The sequence below is a fragment of the Lepisosteus oculatus genome, chromosome 8 (assembly GCF_040954835.1).
Source record: "Lepisosteus oculatus isolate fLepOcu1 chromosome 8, fLepOcu1.hap2, whole genome shotgun sequence".
Classification (NCBI taxonomy): domain Eukaryota; kingdom Metazoa; phylum Chordata; class Actinopteri; order Semionotiformes; family Lepisosteidae; genus Lepisosteus; species Lepisosteus oculatus.
The window spans coordinates 9,795,774-9,821,806 of record NC_090703.1 but is presented as its reverse complement, the minus strand read 5'-3'; the positions used below and the strand labels follow the sequence as shown (position 1 = coordinate 9,821,806).

At 43.7% G+C, this 26,033-nt stretch overlaps 1 protein-coding gene across 4 annotated transcripts; it reads left to right on the top strand.

Annotated features, from left to right (window-relative positions):
• pgfb (placental growth factor b) lies at positions 1-26,033 on the top strand. 4 transcript variants are annotated; one of them, XM_015350052.2, is made up of 8 exons: positions 1-112; positions 670-809; positions 17,629-17,662; positions 19,881-20,077; positions 20,888-20,964; positions 21,555-21,584; positions 21,743-21,805; positions 23,025-26,033. In XM_015350052.2, the coding sequence occupies exons 2-8, from the start codon at positions 744-746 to the stop codon at positions 23,044-23,046; spliced, it is 489 nt and encodes a 162-aa protein (XP_015205538.1). In that variant the 5' UTR covers positions 1-112; positions 670-743; the 3' UTR covers positions 23,047-26,033. The 4 variants fall into 4 exon arrangements, 3 of the variants coding, with proteins under 3 accessions (XP_015205538.1, XP_015205537.1, XP_015205539.1); XM_015350053.2 differs by having other exon boundaries at positions 6-66; XR_011190216.1 differs by having other exon boundaries at positions 1-809; positions 20,888-20,960; positions 23,025-23,049.

Genomic DNA, 26,033 nt, shown 5'->3' with positions numbered 1-26,033 from the left:
AGGTAGTGAGAAGCAATTAGTGCCATGCATGTAACTGCACTGAGGAAATACTGATCGTCAAGACAAGTAAGCCAAGGAAGACCCTGCGCTTCGAGCATTAAGAGTACTTAAGGTGTGGATCCTGCCCAACGCAACGGTTCCATTTTGTATTGAAAGGACTGTGTGTTTGCATCCTTTGGATGAGCAATGATAGACCGGATTTTTTTTTTTTAGTATTTTAGTACTTCATTAGCGTAGCTAATTATGTTTGATTAATATTTTGGTTTACTAAAATTGATTGGCTTTGGGGAATGCCACACAAGGACGAGCTGTGCTGGTTTCTGCACGACCTATTATTCTGACTTTCCTGTAAGGTTACTGCAGCTATTTTTGAAGTTGCCAAAATTGTAATTTCGTGTCCTCCTGTGCAAACGGACGTCTACAACACGACACTGTTGCTAAAGCACACGTGTAGCGCTTGTGGAAGTTCTCTTTTCCTTCCAGTCTGAACGTCTCCAGGTTAACTCTGCCTGTTCAGAGGGACGTGACGATGCGCTCATTCCCTTACCGCAGCTTCACTGAGGAGGGATCCAGTAAAAACTGACTTACTGTAGCTTCTGTGCCAGTTTTTTTTTCCTCTCATTTCTTCTATTCATTTGTACGCCTGTTCCTTGCGTTATTGTATGTCAGTCTTGCGTTTCTGGAGGTGGATTTCATGCGGATCGATCGAATTCAGCGCTGGAAAATTGGATGAGAAACTCGAAATGAAAAATTTTACCCGCATCATCCAGATAATAACTGTTCTCCTCATTCAGTTATCACCTGCTCAGGTAAGCTGGTATTTTAAGATTCTTATTAATTTTGCCGTGATTTGGCCGCTGATACAGGTTGTGTATTAACTATTCCCATAGTACGTACTCTCTCTTTCAATGTCTGTCCAGAAGCATTTCTTTCTGGCGTGGAAAATGATAGCTGGAGCTAGTGACAGACCGCTTCCAGACCGGGTTAACTCGTGACTGCAGGGAGAAGCAACTTTAAAATTACTGGGTCTAGCACTGCGTGGAATAAGCAATTATTGTTTAAAATCGCACCAAATCCCGAAGTTACAGTATATGAAGAAAATCCCCCACAGGTAATTGACTCCAAATATTCTTGCTGGTGCAGTAAACGGTGGTGGCATCGACGTTGGTGAAGGTGGCGGTACGTTTAATAACGTACCGGTGATATACTTAGAGATAATTTAAAGTTCCCTCCTGGTTCATACCTCATACTCCGCAGAATCTCTGAGGTAGACCGTTGCTATTTGTAAAGAGTTCTGCTCCTTACAGTCTCATATTGAGCTTGTGCCAGGAGGTTGAGTCATCAAGACGAACGTGACTTATGGCATAGCGCTCATTTCCATTGTAGCCAGCATTTCTTTCTTTTTAGACGTACTGTATACTGTATCTCACCCGTGATTCGCTGTTGCGCTTCGACCCTAACCGCTCCCCCACCCACCCCATCAACCCACGCAGGCATACTGTACGCACCACTCCCTGTTTTAAGAAAGGAAGCTACAGCCTTGTATTAAATATTTTACATTGACAGCTGCCGCTTTTAAGTTTTATAAGGACTGCTACTGTAAGTTACAGTTTTACTTTGGTCTTCAGTGCAGTCTGTGGAGTGAATGAGGTAACTGCGGTAGGCTCTGGCTGTGTTTATACTGAGTCAAAGGTCTCAGGGAAACCCTAGCTAGGATTCCTGCACAATATGGCTGCCTGGCTGATGTTTCTTAAGTTTTCCTGTGACGGTCTGAAAATAATATTCTTCACCAAGACCATGGAGAAAAAAAAAAGAGAGAAAGTCACCTTTTCTGTGCAGTTGCACCGAGTGGATTTAGTTCTGACGGGGAAAAAAATGAAAGGTGGTGTTTGTTTGTTTGTAATTTGGGAACTGGACCCAAACAAAAACACCAAACTCTTTGAATTGTAACCCAATCGATGTTTCATGCGCACTTTCCTAACCTGGGACGTGCTACAGAGCCACGCACTGTGTAATGTTACCTCAGTGGCAGCTTTTGTGGCTGTGGAGGAGCCCCAATCAATGGGGGAGACGCCAGCCATTGAAAGTGGCATCAGGAGGAACGGGCCCACGACACCCCTCCCACCTTCCATGCGCCGCGAGCCACACAAAAGTAACAGTGTTAATTGTGTAGGCTGAAAGGCAAAGGAGCTCTGCTGGGTTATTCAGCTCCAAAGGCTGTGGAAGAGGAGCGGGGAATGGGGGTTAAATTCGCATCTGAGTGAGTGAGTGAGTGAGTCCTCATCGAGGCACCCTTCTGTCGGAATTCCTGGTATCCCCACCCTGGCGCGACAGAGCTGTAACCTTCCTGGACAGGCTGGTGTCTCTGGTCGGGTTTCTGGGTCATTGTGATCTCGTCGGGAGTGGGGAGCTGCTTCTGTAGCTATATCCAACCTCAGGGGTATTGACTGTGGGAGAGGAGGACAAAGCAGTCCTCTGTGCCCGGGCTCCAACGCTGTCAGTGTGAAGCCTTACCTTACCTTCTGCGCGTCTCCCAGGCAGGGGGAGTGACTCCCCTCATTCACGTCTGGTGCCACCCAGCAATGACACTTGCAAGGAAGTGCCACCAGCCCTGGCATCGAGGCATACCCCGTCTGTTAGACTAAAGACCCATTCAGCTATATTTCTCGCTGGGCAAACAAGCAGCTACACACTAGCTGCGTGAGTATCTCATGTATAATGCAAGTCACAGCCTCGGAGCCTATTCAGTTTTATTGTCTCCCAGTTCATAGACGGACATTCCACCAATTTGAGTAAAAGACTGCCACAGCCTGCGAGCTAGCAGGCGTATCTTGAATGCAGAGCATGCCATGCCCAGATCTAACCCTTTCGAAGCATTTGGCACGTCCCAGTGTGGTTTTTGTCAAGAGCCTTGATCACAGAGTGTTTGGTCCTGTTACCTTGCCTGAGTTGTGCCTCATTGTCAAACAGTTCATAATTTTTCCACCGAGACATCATTACAGTCTGCTGGATTAGCTACTAATTTATGTCTATATTCTTCGATGCATTACATAAATGCTCTTTTAGAGGAGGGTGGGCAGTTTAATTCAGAGTGTTGATTAGCTGATGGAAGGCTAGATGTTAAATAGTTTTTTTTCCCATTATAGTTATCGGAGTTAAAGTGCTGCTTTGTGTTTTCTAATGGTGGGAAATATGTGATATTTTCATGCAACAATAGCTCACGTCATTGCTCTGCAGAAAGAAACTGTGTGATTGACTCCACTCAGGCAGTCCACCCCAGATTAGCGCACTTCAGATTGCCACAGCATTTACAAGTTCACTTGAAGCCCCCTGCCCCCTCCTCCCTCTGAGCAGAAGAAGGCTCCCTATTGGAATAACAGCTGCTGATGCTTGCAGAGGACAGGGCTGGAACATCTGTGGCATCCCACAATGTCTGAGTTAAAGATTGTGATGACGGTTGCGGCTTGCTAAATGCTGTCACACTCTCTGTCAGGGGGGTTTGAGAGAGCGCAGAGGTGCTCAGGCCTGCTTTGAAAGAAAGCCGCCTGTGGTACAGAATGAAGGGAGCGTCAGAGACTTGTTACCATCTGCCTCTTTGATAACCAATCCAATGAACAGCTGTTCCTACTTCCTAAGTCTCCAAACCTTAGTCAGTTCCCACTCCAGCAGCCTGCTGAATCTATGTACCTCCAGGGGAACAGACCGAAAAATAACAGCAATAGCAGTAATGCCATGCAAAATCATATGGGCTTTCGGAGCAAGAATTTGTTCTTTTCTCCATCAGGCAATCAGCTTGACAAGGGCGTCTTATTAATATTTGACTTCAAAGTCTTAAGCCAAATTAAAAATGTGGGTAATTAGTGTGTTAAGTATAAATATGTAGGGAAGTGATCACTAGCCTCATGTAAGGCAGGAGACAGGGGGATGGGGGAGTGGGGTTTCTGCTGACCAGCAGGAAAGTCTTTCTTCAGGGAATGCAAACAAATGAAAAGGCAAACAGTCAGGAGACGTTGGCGCATCAGTTTATGAATGTCTGTGCATGTCTTTTCCCACATGCTTGTAATGAATAATGAAAGATCACAGTCTGTTACTTTGAAATCTGTTTCTTTGAATCGTAAATTAAAACTGCACTTCGGATGATGAAAACGGGTCTTGAAAAGAAAGGCCTTAGCTGCCTCTGCTACTGGTATACACACGGCTGCTAGTGGTGGAGGATGGGATCTGGTTTCACGCTTGAAAGGTTGTGGGTTCAAAGCCCTGTTGGGGTGCTGCTTGTGCAAGCTACTTCACTCAGATTGCTTAATAAAATGCCCAGGTGTATTAATGCGTATGAATATAAATTGCTTTGGACAAAAGCAAAAACCAAATCAATGAAAAAACTGATGCACCTAGTGTATCATTGTTAAACAGGAAGCCTAATAATACTTCTAATGAGCTGGGGAAACATGAGTTATACTGTACCTGCGGCTCAGTAGTATTGCACTGACATGGTGGATGTGCAGGCTGGAGCGAAGGCCTCCTGCTGCAGGGTTATGGTTGTAAATTATGATGTTCCGGGGCAGCTCCTGTCATATATCATTTCTTTACATTTCTCAGAACGTTCCCTCATGGGGCTAGTGCTGTGTCCCAGCATGGCCACCTGTGGCCGCTCTTGGCCTGACATCCTCCTGTAAACTGTGTTTCTATTCGCATGTTATTTCTTCAAGGGACAGCTTGCAGCAGATAGATTGATGGCAAGCCATGTCTACCCAGACGTCACTGGATCAGACAGTCTTTAGTGGGAGTGCGTGACTCTAATTCAGTGCAGTAGGCACGCAAAGATCAGCAAAAAGCACTTGCATGCAGGAGAACCGGTGCTTTAAAGTGCATTATTATTACTACTAGTAGTAGTGTCACACCATGTATGAATTTTAAGTTAAATTTAAGTACTTTCCTTTCACTTGGAAAGACATACAGTAAGCAGTACATCATTAGTGATTCTTTTTGTCCTTTTTATTAATGGAGAGGATGTATGCAGCTCTGTACTCGCTCTCCCCAGCTCAGCATTAATTAGAAGTGCTGACTCAAAACCGCGAGAGCACGAAGCTGCCCTTCTCTCACCTTCACTGCTCATCAGGGTGAGCAGTGAGACTTGGCACAAGAGCGATCTTTCATTCCTCACCCCATAAAGGCGGCCTAGTTAAAACAAACCCTGATGAAAGAGTGGGAGTGGGTCCAAATTGCTGTGTGCGCGTTCCGAGAGCCTGTCTGAAGGCTCTAATGTACTGTAGGTCACGTTGTTTTAACAGCAATGACAAATACCCTGTCATACCATACACCAGAACAGATCGTACAATTTCTCTGAACGTAACAAATGCTTCTTAATGGTGGCTGCTGTGTCCTTTAGAAGTAACAGTGCTAGACTATGTAGAAAGGGCACTTTAGTTCATACTGAGGCCAGTGAGAGAATACATGTTTCATCTGCAGTAAACTCAGAACTAGTACACTATCACTATATTGACCTGCTATGTGGTTCACTTCTTGTGTTGCAGCTTAAAGTTTATGCGAGTACATTCTCTCGCCTGGGTTTACACCAGTTCGAGCCTAAATGACCTAAAGTAGAACATTCGTTTTATTCCAGTCAGTTCTCTGGGGTCGCGCTCTTAAGGGGAACTACAAAGCAGGAAGTGTAAACGATCACATTGGATCCACTGTTATCCCTGCACACAGATGACCACAAAAGCTGGCGTACTTGGAAAGCCTGCCTCTTTTGTAACTGTTCTTTCTGTTCGGTGAAACCAGCTGTATTTCTCGAAAGCACGGTGCTTTTTGGGTTTTTTTTTTTAAGAGCTCGTCTTGAGTGGCTGGATCGGAGTTGCGCCATGACAAATAAATCATTCCTTCACGGACAGCACACGCTGTGGAGCACGTCCCTGAGAGGCGGTCACTGGGCGGCCTGTGTGATGCACCTGTTTGGCCTTGTGCTGATGAAAACATCCACAGGAGGCCAGTGTCTGTCAGCTGCACGTGATTGCTCATGCTGTAGAGGGGATGCACCTGTGTTGTTTTTCTGCAAGAACAATAGCAGCAGCATCACCGCCTGCCTTCCGTCTGACGAAATGTCTGGACAACACTCCTTGATGCTGAGTCAGTGCAAAAGGATTAAGGATTAAGGCTGTTACAATATTCCTCACTCATTTTGAACTGCTTCTTTCCTTTTTTTTCGGTTATTTTTAGCGCATCCTTATTCCAGGATGAGGTGCTGTTGACCTCGTCTGATAAAATTACAGCCGCTGACATCGGGACAGCGTGAGTGAGGGTTTTATCAGCCTATCTGCGGGAGTACATGGCATTTACCCACACTCCCTTTCGGGCCAGCTCCGAACTCCAGCCACCAGCCGGAAGGTCACACAAGGCCCATCGAAACAGCTCGTCTTACTGTTGAACTTGGCTTCACCCAGGCCAGTGATATCTGTCGCAGCCGAGCTTAAATCAATACGATGAAAAATAAACCCCAGAGAATGACTGCAGATCTTCCCCTCAAGGGCTGTTGAAAGACCTTCTTCTCGTTTTCAGGGCTCCCCTGTTTAAGCTCGAAGCTCGTTCAACAAAATCCATAAAAAGAGCCCCTGCCCGTATAAATCCCCAAAAGCTTTTCCATGCACGCTTTGTGTTTTTGTGATTTGCACATATTGTATGCCAGATGCTTAAATCAAATGTGTTTCCAGAAAAGCATCAGCTCCTGTCCCCGGTCTTCTCTTTTTGGACGAGTGGCAAACCGAACGATGTGAGAAGAAGGAAATTGTACATTCACGTAGCTTGTTTTACTACAAGCAAGGCTGACAAGTGTCCTTGCCAAACCAGCCTTGCAGATGGAAACAAAGTGGAATGCAGCAGCCATTCTATTTTCATGTTTGTGGTGAGGCGCAGCATGTGAATCACCTCAAGAAAGAGGCACATTGATACCTCACACTTATTTTCCTTGTGGCCTACGCTGTATGATACATCAAGCCTCTGAGGGCCACAAGTTCTCTTTTTCAGCTTCACAGCTCCGTGAAGCTGAGACTTGGCCTTTTTTGGACATTTCATGTGGGACTTTTTCTCGCATATCATGTAAACCACAGTCAGAATGATTCATTTCCAGGGGCATTAGTGTTTTTAAGCCCAAGAAAAGAGAGAAGTGGTATCTGTGGTTCCAGGTTACGGCTCTAAATGATCCAGTACAGGTGCTTCCTCTACGTTCAATCCATTAACAAAACAATATTCTAGCCAACCATCTGTGTAGCACACAGGCAGTTATCTCGCACTGCAGCAGAGAAAGCACTATTTATATAACTGGCAGTGGGCTGAGCCAGCCAGCAAACTCAACAACAGCCAGTACAGGTGACAGAACAGACGCTCTGACTTCTGTTGCCCATAAGAAGCCCGTCCTCTCACCTCCACCCCATGGTTGTTGCTGACCAGTCCCATTTGAGTCCTCAAAGACTCCCCTTACAAAAGTGACAGACATTCTGAAAACGTTTTGTTTTCTCCGGATGGCAAAATTGTATTTGTTTTAAAAAAAAAACAACAACAGAAAACTTCATAGAAACCTTTGAAAAATGTAACCCAGACGAAACACATTTTTAAAACATATCGTCATATTTTTAGTGTGAAGCCTTTTCCCTGGTTAAAAATGTATGTTAGTGCTTTGGTGCCTGAAGTATCTTTAAATATAAATGAATATATATATAATGCATTCAGTTACTTCATCACGTTTTCAATGGTTTTTCAAGATTTTCGGAACATTTTCTGGTACTGTGATGTTTGCCTTAAACGAACCTGGGCGATGTGATTATTTATATTTTTCTGCCCTGTTTTCAATTTCTTCTCACCAAGGAGATTCCGCGCAAAGAGCTTTGGGGAGTTCCCCAGAGGCCGCTAGTTACGACTGATTCAGCTGCCTTGACAACAGACCTCCGTTAACAAATTGTTATTAATGGCCTCCAGAAAGCCGGGTAGTGCTCAGTGGCGGTGTTGGGCCGTCTCGCTGTGCACCTCTGGAAGGCCTGTCGTAGTACTGGGCACGTAAAGCCAGAGACCGGCGCACAGACGTGTAAATAGTGCGATGGCATTGATTCATGAGGCTGCCCACCGTGGAGACCCAGTGGGAACCACAGTGACTCTCTGACGAGCTCCGCTCTTGGGAGCCTGCAATGCCCTGTCCCTTGGGAGGGGGCGCAATTGCAATCAGGAAATATGAATTTCTCTTCCCCTCAGGGAGGAGAAGTGTTCAGGGCTGCAATCTCCTCTGGAAACCTTTAATCTCGCATCTGTTGGTAATTTTGTGTGGTTTACACAGGGAGTACAACATTTACTGTAATAGGGACGACAATTATCCAGGTCTTATCTCAGGATTTGTGTGAGCATGGAGGGAAATGAACTATAAGAGCTAAAACAGCACTTAACAAATTGGGATCGACCAATTCCCTCTTTTGTCCGCTTTCTTTTGCAGATTGTACAGCGAAATACCCGGGTTCAGTTTTTCAAAGTCGTTTATGTTCCTTCAGAAATATTTAAAAAGGCCACGGATTGTGAAATCCAGTCACTGGCTCTCCTGGGGGAAAGTGTGAGAAACCATCAGTAGATTCTTTTGGGGGCTGCTGCCTTCCCTGTTTGTGAACATTGCTTTGTTTGTTAAGGCCATCATGCATGAAAGCTCCCTCTAAAAATAATTCATGTATTCTTCCCATCACAACAATAATATCTCAGTTTGCAAGTTAAACCAGTGATTGCACAAGACGACTAGCAATTATGGGTCTAAGAAGGTAATTAAAGGCCCTTGGTTTTGGCATTTGATGAAATTTCCTCTTGATCATTTCGTTGCATTTGAAAAGCAGGGCTGACTTATATAGTTTAGGTGCTTTGAAATTCTTCAGGTTTGCATTCAGCAAACAGCAGGGGGTTTTGCATGAAAACTGTTTTTTGTCCTGCTGCTTCTAGACTATATATTAAAAGGCTGTGCCTTTCACGGTCAGCTGAATAGCATGAAGAGCTGCAGTGATCTAAAAAAATGCAGCTGCCTTACACACACATTTTGTAATGGCTTGTGTAAGCTACAACTACCATTCAGATTTCTCTTGGAAGAACTGTGATTGCTTATGCTACCTCATGCAAAAACCACATCACATTGTACACAGTGTTTAAACTCCATTCCTATGTTTACATGTTTCAGCCACTAATTTAGACAGATATAATGGCTTAAGAGCACTTTTTTGGTCAACCTGACACTTCATCTACTATGTATCCTGGTGAGAACAGATTCTTTATGGCCAGTCTCCTTAGATCAAAATAGGTGGTTCTTGTCAGCAGACACTTCAACAGTATAAGTAATGGTACCTATACTAGATGGAACATGATCCTTAAGTCTTCTAAAGAGCTGGCGACATTGGCAAGCCAGGCCATGTGCCCCAAAAGGCCAGTGAGTACTGGGGTAAAAGACACTGTCCCCCAGGGGCACTGGACACAGGCACAGATCACTTGTGCATTGAGCCCTGGGCTGCCCACTGAGAAGGTAAAGTCATAGCTGATGTCATCATCTGACATCCATTGAGGCCTGTGCCCCACCCCTCACAGGAACCCTGCGCAGCTCTTTAATTAACACCCCAGGTGTAGGGATAGAGCTGACTGCCCACAGACAAACTGCTGACTCGAAACCCTGGGCACTGGCTGAAGCAGTACAGCCATCAGAGACCAAGACGTGGTCTTCTGTGCTCAGTGACCTGGAAGAGAAACACAAATATACAGTAGAAAAGCACTGTAGAAACCTATCTAGGAACACGTGTTGCAACATTTGAAAATGGTGACCCAAATACTTTGAAATGCCCCTGAAAACATAGATTTTTATTTGCATCCAAGTAATATGAACTTTATTTTATACAGCGCCATTCAAGGTGGCTGCTCAAAGCACTTTACAGTAAGGAAAAAAACCCAATGGGAGGAGACAGTTGAATTATATAATTAATGTAAGTCAACAATTTAAAGGTATTTCCAGCACACTTGGGACAAATATATTCATAAATGTGCTGGTTTGACTTAAATTGCTGCATAAAGAATGGAGCCATGTATTTATAAAAATACCACAGAGTATGTATTTATTCCGCAATATTAGAGCTTTGTTTTCACGTTTTGAAATCAATTGTTGTTTTTCCATGTGAGGCAAGGCTAGTCCACAGTAGAGCAAAGACACAATCTGAGGCAAAATCCTGCTTCCTTGTGGTAGGCCATACCCTAAAAACTGTAGGAATCAGAAAGAACTGCAGAAATCGAACAGATTGTCTCAAGTGTCTGGTTTTTATTTCAACAACATTTTTAAACCATCCTTTACCTACCATTGCCTTTTCATGTATTCCTTCTCTGAAAGGGATATTCTTTTTGGAAAACCTGTGCTTTGTCCGGACAACCAGGAAAGCATGGAATTGGATCTCAGCTGCCTCCAGCTAAGGCGAAGAAATGTTTCTTTTCAAAACCCCGGGACTTTTTCATGGACCTAAAGTTCTTCACCTTAATATATGAACACGCTCAGAGTTCCTGGGCACAGTGGGAGTTCGAAATGAAAGTAGGCTGGGAGGCTGTATCTAAAAAGCTGAGGGTTAAGTTCTAGAAACAGAATCCAGACTTTTAGCGGGCTCTTAACAGTATGTCCTGAAGACAGATATAAACAGGGTCTAAAACAGTAAAAAGCTGTCTCATTTCAAGGTCTGGCTTCTGGCATTCCTTTCTCTGCTTGATATGTGTATGATTTGGATAATTTTTCAATTGATTTCGTTCACTTAAATTTGTGCTCAGTATAGCTTTTTGAGATGATAAAATTGTCAACCGTGCCTAAGTACTGGATAACATATGATTGCCAATGACATGTGGACAGCACATAAAAGAGGGAGAGGATGCAATTGTGTTCTGTGATTTCTCCGCCAGCTTAGAGCATTCCAGGGGAACAATCCCTTACTGTTTTGTCAAGGGTCTCTAAATGCTAACCCCAAGACTTAATTCCTTTGAACCTTTTGTATGAAGAGACATGTTTGGGTTGGCAAGACAATTTGCAGCATCTCATAAAGGCTTGTTATAAGACTTATCTAACTCCGAACATCTGAAACCGATTCTTCATGCTAATCATAACAATATCCATTACTTCAAACACTCCTCATGAGATGAGAGAGATATATAACTGTAGTTCAGTGCACCATTGTTTTGGCACACCTGGTGTGGTTGTCTTTTATGTAACAAAGGGATTAATATCACATTTTTATAGCAGAGGCCTTTTCCGCTGCCACTATGACTTAAAAAGTTGTGTTGTGGCATTATAAACCCCCTCAGTTTCTGCTGATCTTATTTCAGTTTTATTTGTGCTTGCAGTTTCTTTCAGGCATGCCAAAACAGAGTGAATATAGTCAGTATTGAAATACTATACTGATAACCTATAAGTTTTGCGAGCGGTATTTGAATATTATGATGGTGCTCTGAAGACTGCCTACCAGCAGGGCATGGTATTGCTTTTCTTAGTTAAGAAAATCAGCAGACCTTTAGCCAGTGGTCTAATCGAGCCCTTCTTTATCTTCATATCCTGCTCAGGTAGCTTTGAAGTCAAAGAGGTCATTGCTTCAGTGCTTTCACAAGCTACTGTGGCATTGGTCCCAAAACACAAGTTGAATGGTTATGCTTGTAGTCATATCCGTTTTTGCTTCATTATAGAAAGTAAAATCCACACTGTGCATGAACCATTCAGTTTCCAGTGGATGAGCAGGCTTGTAAATGCAGCACCATTGTCAATGGCTTGTAAAAAGCCTGCTGCAAAGGCTGAAGTGGAAGAGTGCCTTTCAACCCTGCGTCACTCGGATTAGGTAATGCTTTGCATGCAGAGAGCTGACACATGGAAGCCAGTAGTTGTTGAGATCCTGGTGCTTTTCCAACACACAAATAAAGCAGAGCTCCATCGGATGTGAGCTAGGTTTTGGGCACATGGCCCCTGACTGCCTCTCATTCAGGGACACAAGAAAAAAAGCCTTCGTATTGTAATGAAGGCACATCCATTAATTCCTCCTCAAAATGAATGGGTAGCCCTGGAAAAAAACAACAACAAGGGAATGCCAAAGAATTCAACGACGCTGGTGTCACATTTCATGAATCAGGCCCTAAAACTGTACAAATGCTTCTAGGAAATCAAGAAACATTATGACACATTGTCTTATACTGTGTTGTTTTTCTGAATGAGTACCTTGCCAGGGAGTTCATCTGATTGCTATGTTTACTGGTATGTATACAGCACACTCTTCATACACCCTGATAACTTATTTTCTTCCATTGGATGCAAGACCAGATAATGCTGCAGCAATTAGAGCTAATTGAAAGGCTGACGATGGGGCTCAGTAGTACAAAGAGAATGTCAGGAATGACACAGTAGTGCTGGAGGTTTATTTTGCTCTCTACCATGTCCTGTCAGCAATATATTTGTGATAAATGCTATAAACAGGCTTCTGAACTGTGGGAGCAGCCTTTGTTGACTTGACGCTGCTGGGAACTGATTTACACCACAGATTGTTGTGGTGAAATGATGAAGAATCCTGACCTGGCCTCAAGGCAGTAGGGAACTGACAGTTCCTCAGGAAGTCTTTTGCATTTTATTTTCTGTAAGGAAGAAGAGCATTGAAAATAGTAACAATCAACTTTATTGGGTCACAAACAGGCACTCTAATGAGAACGCTCCTTAGATACAGTACCTTTCAAAAGAAGCAGCTCAATGACATGACAGCCAGTCATACCTGACTGCACTCTACCTGCCTCTGTGGATGTTACACTCCATTTTCCAGTCATTGACCTTTTATCGTCTCCCATTGCTCATCAAATAAACCATCTGGCCAACTTACTGGCTAAAAAAAGAAAAACAAACAAGTGGAAAAAGTTATTAATCTGACAAAGCAGATGAACTTGAACATTGTCAGTCAGTTTAAAAATTTGGATTGTTTGAGAAACGTATCTTGTGCTTAGATACTGTACACATTTATTATAGTGGGTTTGTTCATTACAATGCTTGTTGTTCCTAGTTACCTAGGATGAAGAAATCAGACTGGCAAATTAAAAATAAATTGCCACATAATGCAATATGTTGGGCAAAATAAGAGGTCTTTTTTAATAAAACAAAAATTGGTCTCTAAAGGAAATTGTACAAAACGTTTGCCTTCCAGAAACATGTCATGTAATCACACAATGCAGACAGCTTATCTGTCCTGGGAATACATGTTTACGCTGTTATGTAAGCTCATTTTATTAAATGAGTCTCGACACATAAATCTGCCAGAGCAAATTCAACAAGCTTGCCTTGCAGGAATGTGTAAAGGATCCCACACTGAACAGGGACCTCTGCCACTGTTAACCTCTCCCTGCCTTCTGATGAGGTGGGAGGGGGGCTTTCTCAGACAGCACTGATGGGGGAGCACATCGCCCCAGCATTAATGAAAGCATGAATGGAGAATGTAGCCCGTAATTGATCTTATATTTGACATGTTTTCCAAGTCAAAAACCTCATTACAGCAGTGAACATACAGTACTCTGCTCTGTCGCCATGTGCTTGTTCTTGTGTTCTTTTATGAAGCTGTATAATTTAAAAATGAAGCAGCTGCATGCCCTGATGTCCGAACACCCATCCACCCCCCCATGCATACAGCCTTCACCCCCACTTAACTGCAGAAACATGCGTTCTCCTTTGAAGCACCTACTAAGAAAATGAGAAAGACTGAGAGGAAGTGCCAATTTGTTCCCTTGCCTTACAGAACAATGTCCCAAAATTCAGGATGAGCATTCTTCGTGCGGCTTGGTGCACTCATGAAACTCAGGGGCACATCCACACTGAGCCATCGGGCGTGATCTAGACTATACTTGCAGAATGTTAACTAGTCGGCATGAATGGGCCCTCATCCGGGGGAGTTCACAATGTGGAATGTTCACTCCCCCTCCTCAGAAAGAGAAGCCGAGTGGGATGGCTTTCCTGCGGAATAGATGAATCCCAGGGAAGTCTGTCTGGGATAAACATCGTCTCAGTCACCGTTGAACAATGTCACGTCTGGAGGCGCGGCGCCCACAATCCCGACCCCACTCCCCTTTCTTGTCCTTATCCTCCCCCCCCCTCACTGAATCGCAGCGCGGGAGCAGGGTAGCGGGCGGCGGGCATGAATGGATGGAGCTCGCGAGGCTGCGGGGAGGGGCTGCATGAGTCTCCTCACACGGCCCCGCTGGCACACCGAGCGCGGGAACCAGACAGCGGCTTCTCTCTGCCGGGCCGCCAGCCGGAGGTGCTAAATGCTGGGGGTTAATTCCGCCAGAGACGGTCGCCGGCCTGGCCTCAGTCTCTCGGAGTTTTCCCTCATGTGGAAGGGTGGCTGGAAGAGCAGGGTGAATGCCTTCTGTGATGTGGTCTACTATGTGCTGAGGGTTTAATGGAAACCACCGATCTTACTGCGCCTGAGACCCAAGTTGGACCGGTGCCCGGATTTCCGGAGAGAAAAGACTGCTGGAACTGCCTGCTGCTGGAAGAGGTTTCAGGAACTTGTAGAGGAAGATGTGTGTGTGTGTGGGGGGGGGGTTGGGGAAAGAGGGGGGGATGTTTCATATCATCAAGCAAAAAAAAAAACGTTTTATTTAGACAAGTATAAGTGGGCCGCCGCTGGATCAAGAAGAATACGCGTTACGGAAGGAGTGAAAAGGGCAGGGACAGCTAGAGCTTTTTTTTTTCCTGTTTCTCTCAATTAAAGTCGCCACTCCAAACAGAGGCAACACAGCCAAGCCTGAGGGCCTGTGACACAGAACTGCAGCGTTCCTGCGCTTCGACACACCACTTGGAATAGGACGGTCTCCTTCTTGCTGTCCTGGGCTGACGTCATTTAATTGCTAGCGCCCGTCTAGCTCTGCCCCGACGAGCTAATTTGGGAAAAATTCATTTTTCTGCCCTTCGTTGTACCGCCCGACTTGTGAGAAATGCAGTTTTATTCTGAGCTATTGTGCTGCCGTGCTCTGCCGAAAGGGCCGGCGCACAAAGCAGTGGACAATGGGAATGGTAGCAGAACTAATGCTGAGAGGCGAGGTCTGTGCGTTTACTGAAACCACCATAAAAAAGAAATGGCAATCTTTTCCCCCCTTTGATGCTTTAAAGCGCTAGGCCCTCCTGGCAACGGTAAGGTGCAGATAAAGCCTCCCACAAGCCTGGCCTCGGCAGTGCCTTGACAACGTCGTTGACTGCAAACTCACTGTGCTGGCTTGCGGTTATCTGCTGCGCTCTGATCCGCGCGGCAGAGTCTCCAACGCTTGGCCAGGCCGCTTCTCGAGCGTGCCGCCTGGCTCCGCGCAAGGCCCTGAAGGAAGATAACAAACCACAACGCTACAGTGCCTGTTGCTCCGCCCCTGTCAGGAACCGAACGCTCGTTCCCGAAATGAGAGGTGAAGATATGCCGAAACGTTGCTCTGCAGGCACGTACGGCGACCTTGCCAGCTTCCAATTCAGGATCTCGTTATGCAATTACAGCTGTTGTTTCCTTGTGATCTTGTTCACAGCCAGAAAAGAATCCGCAGTCGAGCCTCTTGATTTATTTTTTCCAGGCTCCCAGTTTCGCAGAATACCATCCATTTTTCAACAGCTTGTAAAATGTAGCTTTGTCCCATGCATCTCATGACTGGAACCGCATTTGAGAAGCTTTGGGAACTTGCAAGTGATGAGTGTATTAAGCATGCACCCAAACAGACAGTGAAATCCACTTCAGGCTACTGTCGTTGTGGCTCTGCAAAGAGCTTTGATATCAAAGAGAAACGGTTGCTTAGGCTCAGTTAGAGAATTCCTTCAGGAATGCGTCTCCACTTTGGTGATAAAAACATCAATCTTGCAAAACCACACTGAACCCTGCAGGGGAAATGGCGGGGAACGTGGCACAGAGCATCAGTGACCGATCATGAAACAAACAGAACAAGGATCTAAACCATTCACACCAGCTGCGCACATCCCAGAAGATACCCCATCCCAGAAGTCTGAATCAGAATATAGCACTACTGCAGACTTGTTCTTAAACCATACCCAGAGCACATCTGGGAATGAATATTATACTTTCAGAACACCAGAACACCTTTTACAGAACATATGTACGTGTTCCTCTCTGTAACGCCAAAAATGTGCTCTGTGCAACTGAATAAGTGCCTCTTAATCATTTATCGTGCTACACTGAGAAAAGTTTTCAAGAGCTGGTCCTTATGGGTGAGGTTTCTTGTTCATTTCTGCAACGTATGCTGTAGATACTGTATGTTACATTGGTAATGTCCCTCTCTTCATGTATTAAAAGACACCTCTAGGGATTTCATCAGAGCTTGATGGTTTGTACTGTACATGCCTGAACAGGCTCCTGACATGAGGGGGCTCCATGAAAAGCACAGGATTTCCAGGGAAATCTGGGAGAGGACTTGGAAGAAGTCATTTACCTCCAGTTCAGTAAGCTTTCCTGCCCTTGTATCATGTTTTATTGAGAGGACATTTCACTGCCTGCATTTATGGGATCAAGGATTCCTGTTGTGCTCTGCTTTTTTAAGAAAAAAAAAAGATTGTCATTCTGCCATGGGAAATAACAAAAAAGGGAAGCCACAAATGGGAAGATACATTCATAAAAGATGTATAGCAAAGGAACCAGCTTTTGAACCTAAGCAGTAGGGTGGGGGAAACATAATATATACATGACCCAGCCTGGACCTGGTTGACAGCCAGGGATTCTTTCCAAACTCCGTTTTCCACGCCAGATAACTCGCTTCCATTTGTGGCAGGCTCTGTGTCCAAATACTGCAGGATTCTTTGCCACTAGGGGGGGCTTTTCCCACAGTAGAAGTCACAGTCGGGCACAGCTGCACATGACAGAGACGGGGCTTGTCTAGAGAACGTGTTTGTCACTCGCGTAGTATCACAAGGCCCTGACATGGAATGTGGTTTTCGGCGACTCAAATGTCGTGTCGTATCAAGCTAAAACACACCAGTCACCTGCCTCAAAACATCTTGACGTCTTCATGGATGAAATTAGTCAAGCACACAGTGGAAATACGCAAGAGGTGACCCTTTTACTTTCGACCTCTCTCTGAACCCTCTTTTTCTCCCACAAGTGATTCTAAGACACGGATCTTGGTTGTCCAAATGAATCATTTTTTCTGTTGCCTATAGCAATCACATGTATTATTTTAAACTGCCCATATTTACAGCTTTAATAGTGAATCCATCCATCCGTTTTCATTAACCCCTTCATCCTGAAAGGACTGGGATGAGTCAGAGCCTAATCCAACAGGTGCCAGGTGCAACTACACCCTGAGAGGGACGCTAGTCCATTAGAGGTCACACACATGTGTATGTGGGGGCAATTTAGAAACTACAGTCAAACTGGGAATTGCGTCTTTGTAATGTGGGAGAAATCCAGAGCATGCTGGAGAAAACCCACGTGGACAGGGGAGACCTGGAACTCCACACAGAAGGCACCCCAAACCCAGAATTGAACCCAGGACACAAGCTCTAACTGCCTCACTACCCTATTGATACAGTAAACCATGACAGTGAATCCATCCACCAGAAATCTGAACTGCTGCTCTTTTGTTTTATTCCAGACCTCGGCATCCAGTGGAAACAACACCTCTGGAGGTGAGCAAATACTTCTGAAATACTTCCTTTATTGTAGCACCTAGGATTTAGGTCAGTGACAAGCAGAATAAACTCATTTATCATGTATTTCAATAGATTTGACATCATTGCTTTCTTTCAATCTGTCATTCATCAGTGAATTGCAATTACGTGTGAAACTTCTGTGATTACTTCTGTCATTTATACACATTTTTAGTCAGCTTTTTGTTGAATTGTTTAATTTATCCTATGTTATTTCACTGCAGAAGAAACAAATCATGCGTAGTTGAAATTTGGAGAGGAATGTTTTATTAAAGCCCTTATTCGTTATTTTTCTAATATCCTGTTGACAGGCTTGATGTTTTTCATATTACTGCATGGCGCCATGCTTCTCTGTCTGACTAAGGCCAAGGGAAAGAATGTTTGAAGAATTTTATTAAGGTCTCCTTTAGCTGTGTGTTTTAAATCTGGAATTTGCATGCACAACAGTGAAGTTCATTGTACCAATACTGAAAAAAAGACATTCCTTCCGCTTCTTGAGCGGATGGGATTCTCCTAATAAGAAAAGCAGGCTAGTGTTTTGTTTTTCCGTCTTCCTTCCCCAACTTCTGGGGGAAGGACAGCATCCCTGGAGCTCTGCTGTACAGTTTCTGCCCCTGACTTAACAGCTGGCATCTGTATTCTGGGGCTGTCATTCCCTGTGTCTGTGACACTGACCTCATTAAACATTGCGTGCTGTAAAATCACAAGAGAGAATAGGTGAATCTGGAAACATCAGAGCACATGCATAAATCTGTTTGCGAATTATGCACCACATGGGCTTCGCAGGTGGAGAAGGGTTTTATTTTTCAAGATCGCCCTCTTGTACATCCTCACAGTTCTGCCACAGATGACCTGATGAGCACAGGGGGCACGAATGCACAAGGACCGGTCAGTTTCACTGTAAGATTAGAGCCTCCATACCTTTGCCAGGATTGAGAGGATTGTGCGCCTCAGTGAAAATTCCCCGCTTGCGAAGCGCATTTGATGAATAATTCCCAAACTCCCTTTGCTTCTTGACCTTGTGTTATAGTTAAAGTTTGCATGCCAGCTGGAATGTCTGAAGTGTGATGAAGAGGCCCCCAAGGTGGCCGTCTGCAAGCCTCAGATTGTTTCACCTGCTGAAGAGAAGAGAGAGGGCACCCACCAACACAATGGCCTCCTGGTCACTTGTGTGGGAGGATGCAGTGTGAAGTGGTGGCATATAGAACTTTTGAATTTGCCAAAAAAAGAATTGTGGTTGTTGGTCTTTTCTAAGTCTTGTGAAACTACCCGAACGGCTGTTCTAACCTGCAGCCTCACAGGGAGAGCCCGACCCCAGGGGTGTGGGAGAGGGCAGCTGGTTTATAGTGGGTTACATATACTGACATGTTTACAGAAGAATGGTTTCTGCGCTTTTCATGTTTTATTCCCACTCTGCTGGGTTTTGACAAATATATTTCAGACATAGCCAGTCTGTTTCTTTTCCCTTCATATTGATAATATCAGTACAGTTTCACGCATAACATGAAACAGGAAAAGCTCTGATTACACAAACAAGATTTATTAAGCAAAACAGGATATACACCAACATGCAGCGCAGGGCTTTATTTTATTTTTTGGGGGGTGGATTTGGCAGAGATATTTTTTGGCAATGTCAGATCCCTAACTGGCAGCATAATTCATACTTTTAAAACCCCTTTTTTATGAGGTTTGAGATATTATTACTTACTTGTACAATTCTGTGAACCGCAGCATTTTTCTGTTCTCCTAACTCCCAAAACATTACATAATATTGTGATTTTTTTTTCAAAACAACCTAAATATCACACAAGTTCTTCCTCTACAAATAAAACATGTCTTTACAATCACACAAGCCATTGTGGTTAGCATATCGGTGTCTGCATATAGCCCACATCCAGCATAAATCCGCTGACATTTGCCAAATTCAGATTCACAGAAAACATATTCAGTTCTATAAACATGAGACGTTCTGATTTAGAAACGTGTTTTAAATAGTGGTCCTGTAAACAATAAGTATGGGTTTAGGGCACTATAATTGGCATTCCGAGGTACTACTCCTGCTCTTTTCACAAGTCTTTATCACCGTGAAGAAAAAGTACGTGTTCATTGGGCGTCAGCGTGTTGCCAGGGTCGCCCAGCGTCAGGGGGAGACAGGGGTCCCCAGGACTGACAGTGTGGCCCCAACCCTGTGTTGCAGTGATGCTGTTCGGGGAGGTGTGGGGGCGCAGCTTCTGCCGCACCATCGAGAAACTGGTGGAAGTGGTGCAGGAGTACCCCAGCGAGGTGGAGCACATCTTCAGCCCCGCCTGCGTGCCGCTGTGGCGCTGCGCTGGCTGCTGTGGGGACGAGAATCTGGAGTGCTACCCCTCACAGACCTACAACGTCACCATGCAGGTAGGCTGTCAGGGCCAGGAGACCCCACAGTCCTCTGGGGTGCAGCCTCTTCTGGGGTAACCAGAGCAGTGCCTGGTACCAGCTGTGGAGAACTGCAGAAAACCAAAGCAAATGCCTCATGTAAGCATGAAAACCCAGGGTATCACCATACTCAGGCTAGGGAGATTGTAACGTAGGGTTAGGGTTATGCTGTCATTAGGGTTAGGGTTAGCGTTCACGCCCGAGTGACTTCAAGATGCAAGGAGCAGGGACATACTAACTGATGCTTTCATTCTTTCCAAAAAATAACCAGAAAAATAATAATTCTTTCAAACAAAAAACAATATAGCGGTTTTTGTATTCTTGTGATTATTGCTTCATTATTTAAAGGTAAAACATTATGTGCAAAAATGTTATTTATTACTTTTTGACATTTGTCTAATAATAATACATTATTTTAAGAGGTATTAGCATTATTAGTAGTAGTATTATAGAGCATGCCTGTTATTGCAAGTTCAGCTCAAGCTAGTGTTAAAGCTAGATTTGTTGAAGTAAGTGATCCCTGGAGTATTTTATTGCTGACTTATATTCCATATCAGCAAACAAGAGAGAAGTAGTGTTTCTCAAGCACTTCCTGAACAGTCCCACTTTTATCTGGGGAGATCTGTAATTTAATGTTTTGAAGATATACTCCTATATTAATAAAGCCAGGCTCGACTTTATTTTGTTTTCAACAGAGCCTACAGTATCTGAGTGAATGGGGGCTTAGCATTCTGCTGTTTTATTTAAGGAACCCACACAAATGTCTGACATCTTTCTCTTTTGTATCAGCTCCTGAAAATTAAGCCATCTGAGAGCCGAGAGTATGTTGAAATGACTTTTGTTGAACACCAGACATGTGAATGTAGGTAAGAAAAAAAGATCTTGTTTATGTGTCTATGCGTTTCGTACTTTTAACCTCATTAACAACCTAACATGTTTGCTCTTTTGCCTGTGAAGTAAGGCCATAAAACTAACTTAAACATGACACGTCTGGTTTATATGACAACTCTCTCTCACCAGTCCGGCAATAAGGATTTGGGGATTAATGTTTTTGGATCTGCTAACTGTAACTTGCTTATAAAAAATCTAAGGGGTCAATCCACTGTAATACTTCAAATGAGCAAAAAGGGGAATTGAAGAGTTGGAAAATAGCACACAGGACCACCTCCATGTGATGTGTGCTTTTAGAGGCATTCTTGACCTTTAAAGCCTTCTTTCCAAATGTAATCATGTGAAACTTCTACCTTTCACCAATAGAAGGGTTACATTCCTAAATTTCAAGTTCATATTGCCATCGCAAAATCTACAGTGCCTCCTTAGACACTCATTTTCAGTGTAACATATGTTGCTTAATAACATTTGTTTCTTTTGCTGTTTTATGTTCCCTTTCAGTAACAAGAATATAAATCACAATAATCTGAGTTATTAAAAGCATATGTTCTGTTCTTGTCCCCAGACTCAGGAAGATCACTGTAAGAAATGAAAGGTATTATTATTATTATTATTATTATTATTATTATTATTAATTATTATTATTATTATTACTAGAGGCAGTATTGAGGTTATTTCACTCTTCTGCTGCCAGTGTTTTGTAAAAGGTGACATAACAGGCCCTTGTATTTTTGTGCTCTTGCTTTCCTTCAGGAGGAGACAGAGGGGGAAGGGAAGGAAAAGAAAGGAAAAGCAGAAATCGAAAGACTGCGACACGTAAGTTCATGCTCACGTGAAACCTGAAACTGCAGTCCCTGCCGTCCTGGCCCACAGCATCAGTCCAGCCTAGTGACGGGGGCCTGAACCCTGTCCCTCATGCTTCAGGAGAGCATGATGCTGAAGCACAAATATCACCGTGACAGAGGGGTAGCTCAGAACATCAAATTGCGATTATTTCTTGGCCTTTTGCATCCTGCAGATGTGATTATGAGTGTCCATTTTGTCCATGTGTGGTCAGGCACTGCTATCAAATAATGTCTCAAATTGCTCAACCTACATGATTGACATTTAGGAGTAGTGTTTTTGCTAGGTAGTGCCAAGTGACTACTTAGATGATCCCTTGGCACTGTAAGACTACAAGTTTCCCTTTGCTCTGCATTAATTTCACTTTGGGATGGATCAGTCTGGCCCCCCTAATTTCCCCCTTTAATTCATTAAGTGAAGCCAGTTCCCCCTTCTCTGCTCTGTGTTGTTAAAAGTGCTAATGCGAAATGGCGGCCACACTTCACTCAGATGTGAGCAACAATTCAGTGGTGGATGGGGCAGATCCCCTCCTATTTGTAAAGCAGATTCAGGGTCTTTTGGGATGAAGAGCTTTATACAAATGCAAGGAAATGTTTTTAAAGCACTGTAACACATCGCACCCTTGACTGGTAGCATGGTAGGGCAATCTGCACATAAACTGTCTCTAATATAGAGGAGACTAGATGGCAAACTATAATGTAGCCTTCCCACCCTAACGGAAGTCCCAAAGAAGGCTCATCTAGGGCCCTCCTTTTCACCAACAGCTAACATGGCTAAGACCGGGGCTGTTGGAGAGGCTGACATGTCCCTTCCAAGCCAGCAGATCGAGGTGGCGATCTGTTAAAGGCACTTAAAGGCATGAGGCTGTGCTTCTGCTATCAGACAGACACAAGGTTTTACACTACCATCTCCACATTTTATTTGATGTATTTTAGGAATAAATAAAACTGAAACAGTGGCATAGCACTGTACAAATGGTGCCATTTGTAACAAAGCACAGCGCATTGAGATAAGCAGAGGTGCAGTAAGGCACGACACTGATTGTGGGGAAACGTTGGCACACTATTGCATTGACACTTTCAAACCAGAGGACAGAAGCTGGACACCTGGTGATGTTACTGGTGAGGGGACTTCCTTTGGCTTTGTCATTCGCCTGACCGACTTCCTCTTGTCCTCCTGTCTCCCCCAACAGGTGTCAGCCTCCTCGCAGGTAACCGAACGGCAGCCGCTGTCGTCACTGTATTTATTTCTTTTCTCCAGTCAGACTTAACAACATTGGCAGTCTTTTATGCACTTTTGGGATACTGCGTGCTCTTCGTCTGGGCTTGAGCGACCCGCAGTGACGGGCGGGACTCTCAGGAGCAAGGCAGTCAGAGGGTCAGCCAGGCCAGCCGAGACCTGAAAGAGAAACCCTGGCATCACCTGGCAGGACAGGTGGGCAGGGAAACTTCGCCATGAAGGACAAAGGCTCAAGGTTAAAGACTCAACTTGGAGGACTCGCGTTTTCTTTTTTTTTTCTTACGACACAAGTATTTATTACAATGAATAGAGGCAGTAGACACCAATTACAAAACTCCTGCTATTGTAATCCACGTTCTGTACCGAGCCTTTTCCTGGACACAAGAAGAAAGATAGTGTTCAATCGGGTCCAACGTCCGGGACTGCGAGAATATGACCCCACTAACTCAGCTTCAGAGCGTGGCTGGTCCTGCCGCCATCATCCCTTCAACGCTATTGTCTGACTCCCTGTTAAAGTGGAGGTTTGTCACATACCCTTTCCCCTGCAGTCACAGATTTCTTTTTTTTAAAAATCTGTTAAACTGAGCCACTGCGTAGAAAACCTCTCCGGAACAGCAGGAGCAGACAGAACAAAGACAGTGTAGAATGAGATGCTGAAAAGAAAAGAAAAAACACCGACTAATTTTATATAAGAAAACAAACAAATGACTGTTTCGGAATTAGCACACATATGGCCCGAACTATGAAATGTTACTAAGCCACTCGGCAAATAGTCATTAAAAAGCTTTTCCGGTGAGATAAAGTTCGTTCTGAGGTTGTAATTGATTTCACGTGGTATTTCCACAGCTACAATAGGTGGCAGTCTCCATCTAGTGGTAACCACGTATTATAGCATCAAGTATTAAACTCTCTTTTGGACACTTCATTACTTGATCTTTGGTCAAAATAAGCCATATAGCTCGCCTAATGTATCATTTCGACTTTTTGGATCTTCCTTAATCTACAATATTATTTAAAGATCGATTGCAAAAGATCCTAGCAAGATCATGCTTTGAAATTCATTTCCTCCAGGTCCGTGAGTTCATATGTGGGGGAGATCGAGTGGGGTTGCGTTAAAAACGGTTATCATTGCAGAACCACTATAGAACTTTCTTTCTTGTTTATGTATGAGGGTTTTGTAAACTGGTGCATGACTTACTAGTGGCACCACAATGCACAATCAATCATAAAAGAAACAATAGCTGAGAAATCCAAGACAAGATAATGAAATGTCCCAGGAATAAAATAGTTTTCTTGGCACTGGATGCTGACGTTTAGAAAAGAGAACAGCAATCTGTCTAAACATATATTCCAAAAATGAGAACATTGTTGCCTGTGAGAAACCTCACTGTTATGTTTCAAAACATCCACAAAGTCTTGTGTTACACACTTGGCCAAAACAGAGGAACACCCAAGTCCAGTATCGCTTATGGCTCAAATGATGTTCGCCAGCACTACTGGATCATCACGAATGATAACACTGAGTAATGACAAAGGTGATTAAAATTAATGTAAAGCCTATCCAAGACCATTCCCAAAGAAGATTCAGGCAATCTGAATTGGGGAGGCCAGATCAACTGCTAATTATTTTGCACAATAAGCGGATATTTTTCTAAACGCAAAGGTAGAACGTCATACACATAGAATATGCAGAAAGTAAAAAGTGAAACGAAAGGGGAGTCTGGAACACTCTCAACATTCCTTATGAGGATTTTTGACATGTATTATTTTTTCAGTATATAAGGAGAGGATGAGCGCTTAACTGACTAAATTAACATTCCTTGTGTTTGAAATGCTTCCATTTTTGTCACATGGGCAAAACCAATTTTGATGACGAAGGTTGCCACAGTACGTAACAGCTCACTACACGTTCACCGTTACGGAAGTGACGTCATCTACCCAGATAAATAGACGATGTATGATTCTCTTGCGGAAGAAAACCCGGTGTCGTGACGCAGTGGAGATCGGCGCTGCCTGATTTTGATGGAACGTGTAGCAATCCCAGCAGGGTTAGAGCAGATCTTCACCGGCCACACGGAGCTGGGCGATTTTCGAGGTGTCATCCCTCCTCCCTAACGAGATAATGGTGACATCTGTGTTGTGGTCTGTTCTCAGCTCGTTTCACCCCAGCCAGGCAGATTTCGACAAGTTCCTACCAGGGATCGCAAGCTGCAGATACAGCTAAACCTTCAGCACTGTTGATATGCAGTACAGAGACCTTCCATTTTGTACTGCGATCACTTGAATCAAACAAGTAAAAGGCTTATATCACTTCACCTCCTTTGTTTTTAATTTAATTCAATCAGGGAGGGTGCGGTGTGCAGTGAAAGAGGAGCAAGCTGTGTGAAAGACTGTAAGAGTCTAAAGTACTGGACTCATTATTTAGTCTGTGCTTTAATAAGAAAACATGCACCGACAACAGCAAGGATTCATTTTTATTGTATTCTCTTCTTACAACAAACAAAATCACAGTTGTTTTTGGAAAGCATCCTCTAATAATTCTGTTGTGAGATTTCTTTACTGGAATTATTGACACCTTTGTATCTGTTCTTTTTGACAATTTGAAGGGACTTGCCAAAGCAGTGGATTATTAGAAAAATATTGGTATTTTCTAATAATGCAAATAAAATGTTATAATGCTTTAAACAACCAGTAAATCATTAAATTTACCTTTTTATTTTATTAATAAGAGTCTACCACAGCAGGCAGAAACACCAATACCAAGATTGATGTAAAACCACATACTGTATGCTTTGTCACATTAAAAAGGATGGTATTGAAATCTAATTTCTATTGTAAATAAAAGCAATGCAGGATCAGTCTGTGTTTATACTGTACATTGTATATATAAATGTATTACTGTTAATAAATAATACATTATATTTAACCCAATGAGTGTTCAAATCCTTGTCAGTACAAAGAT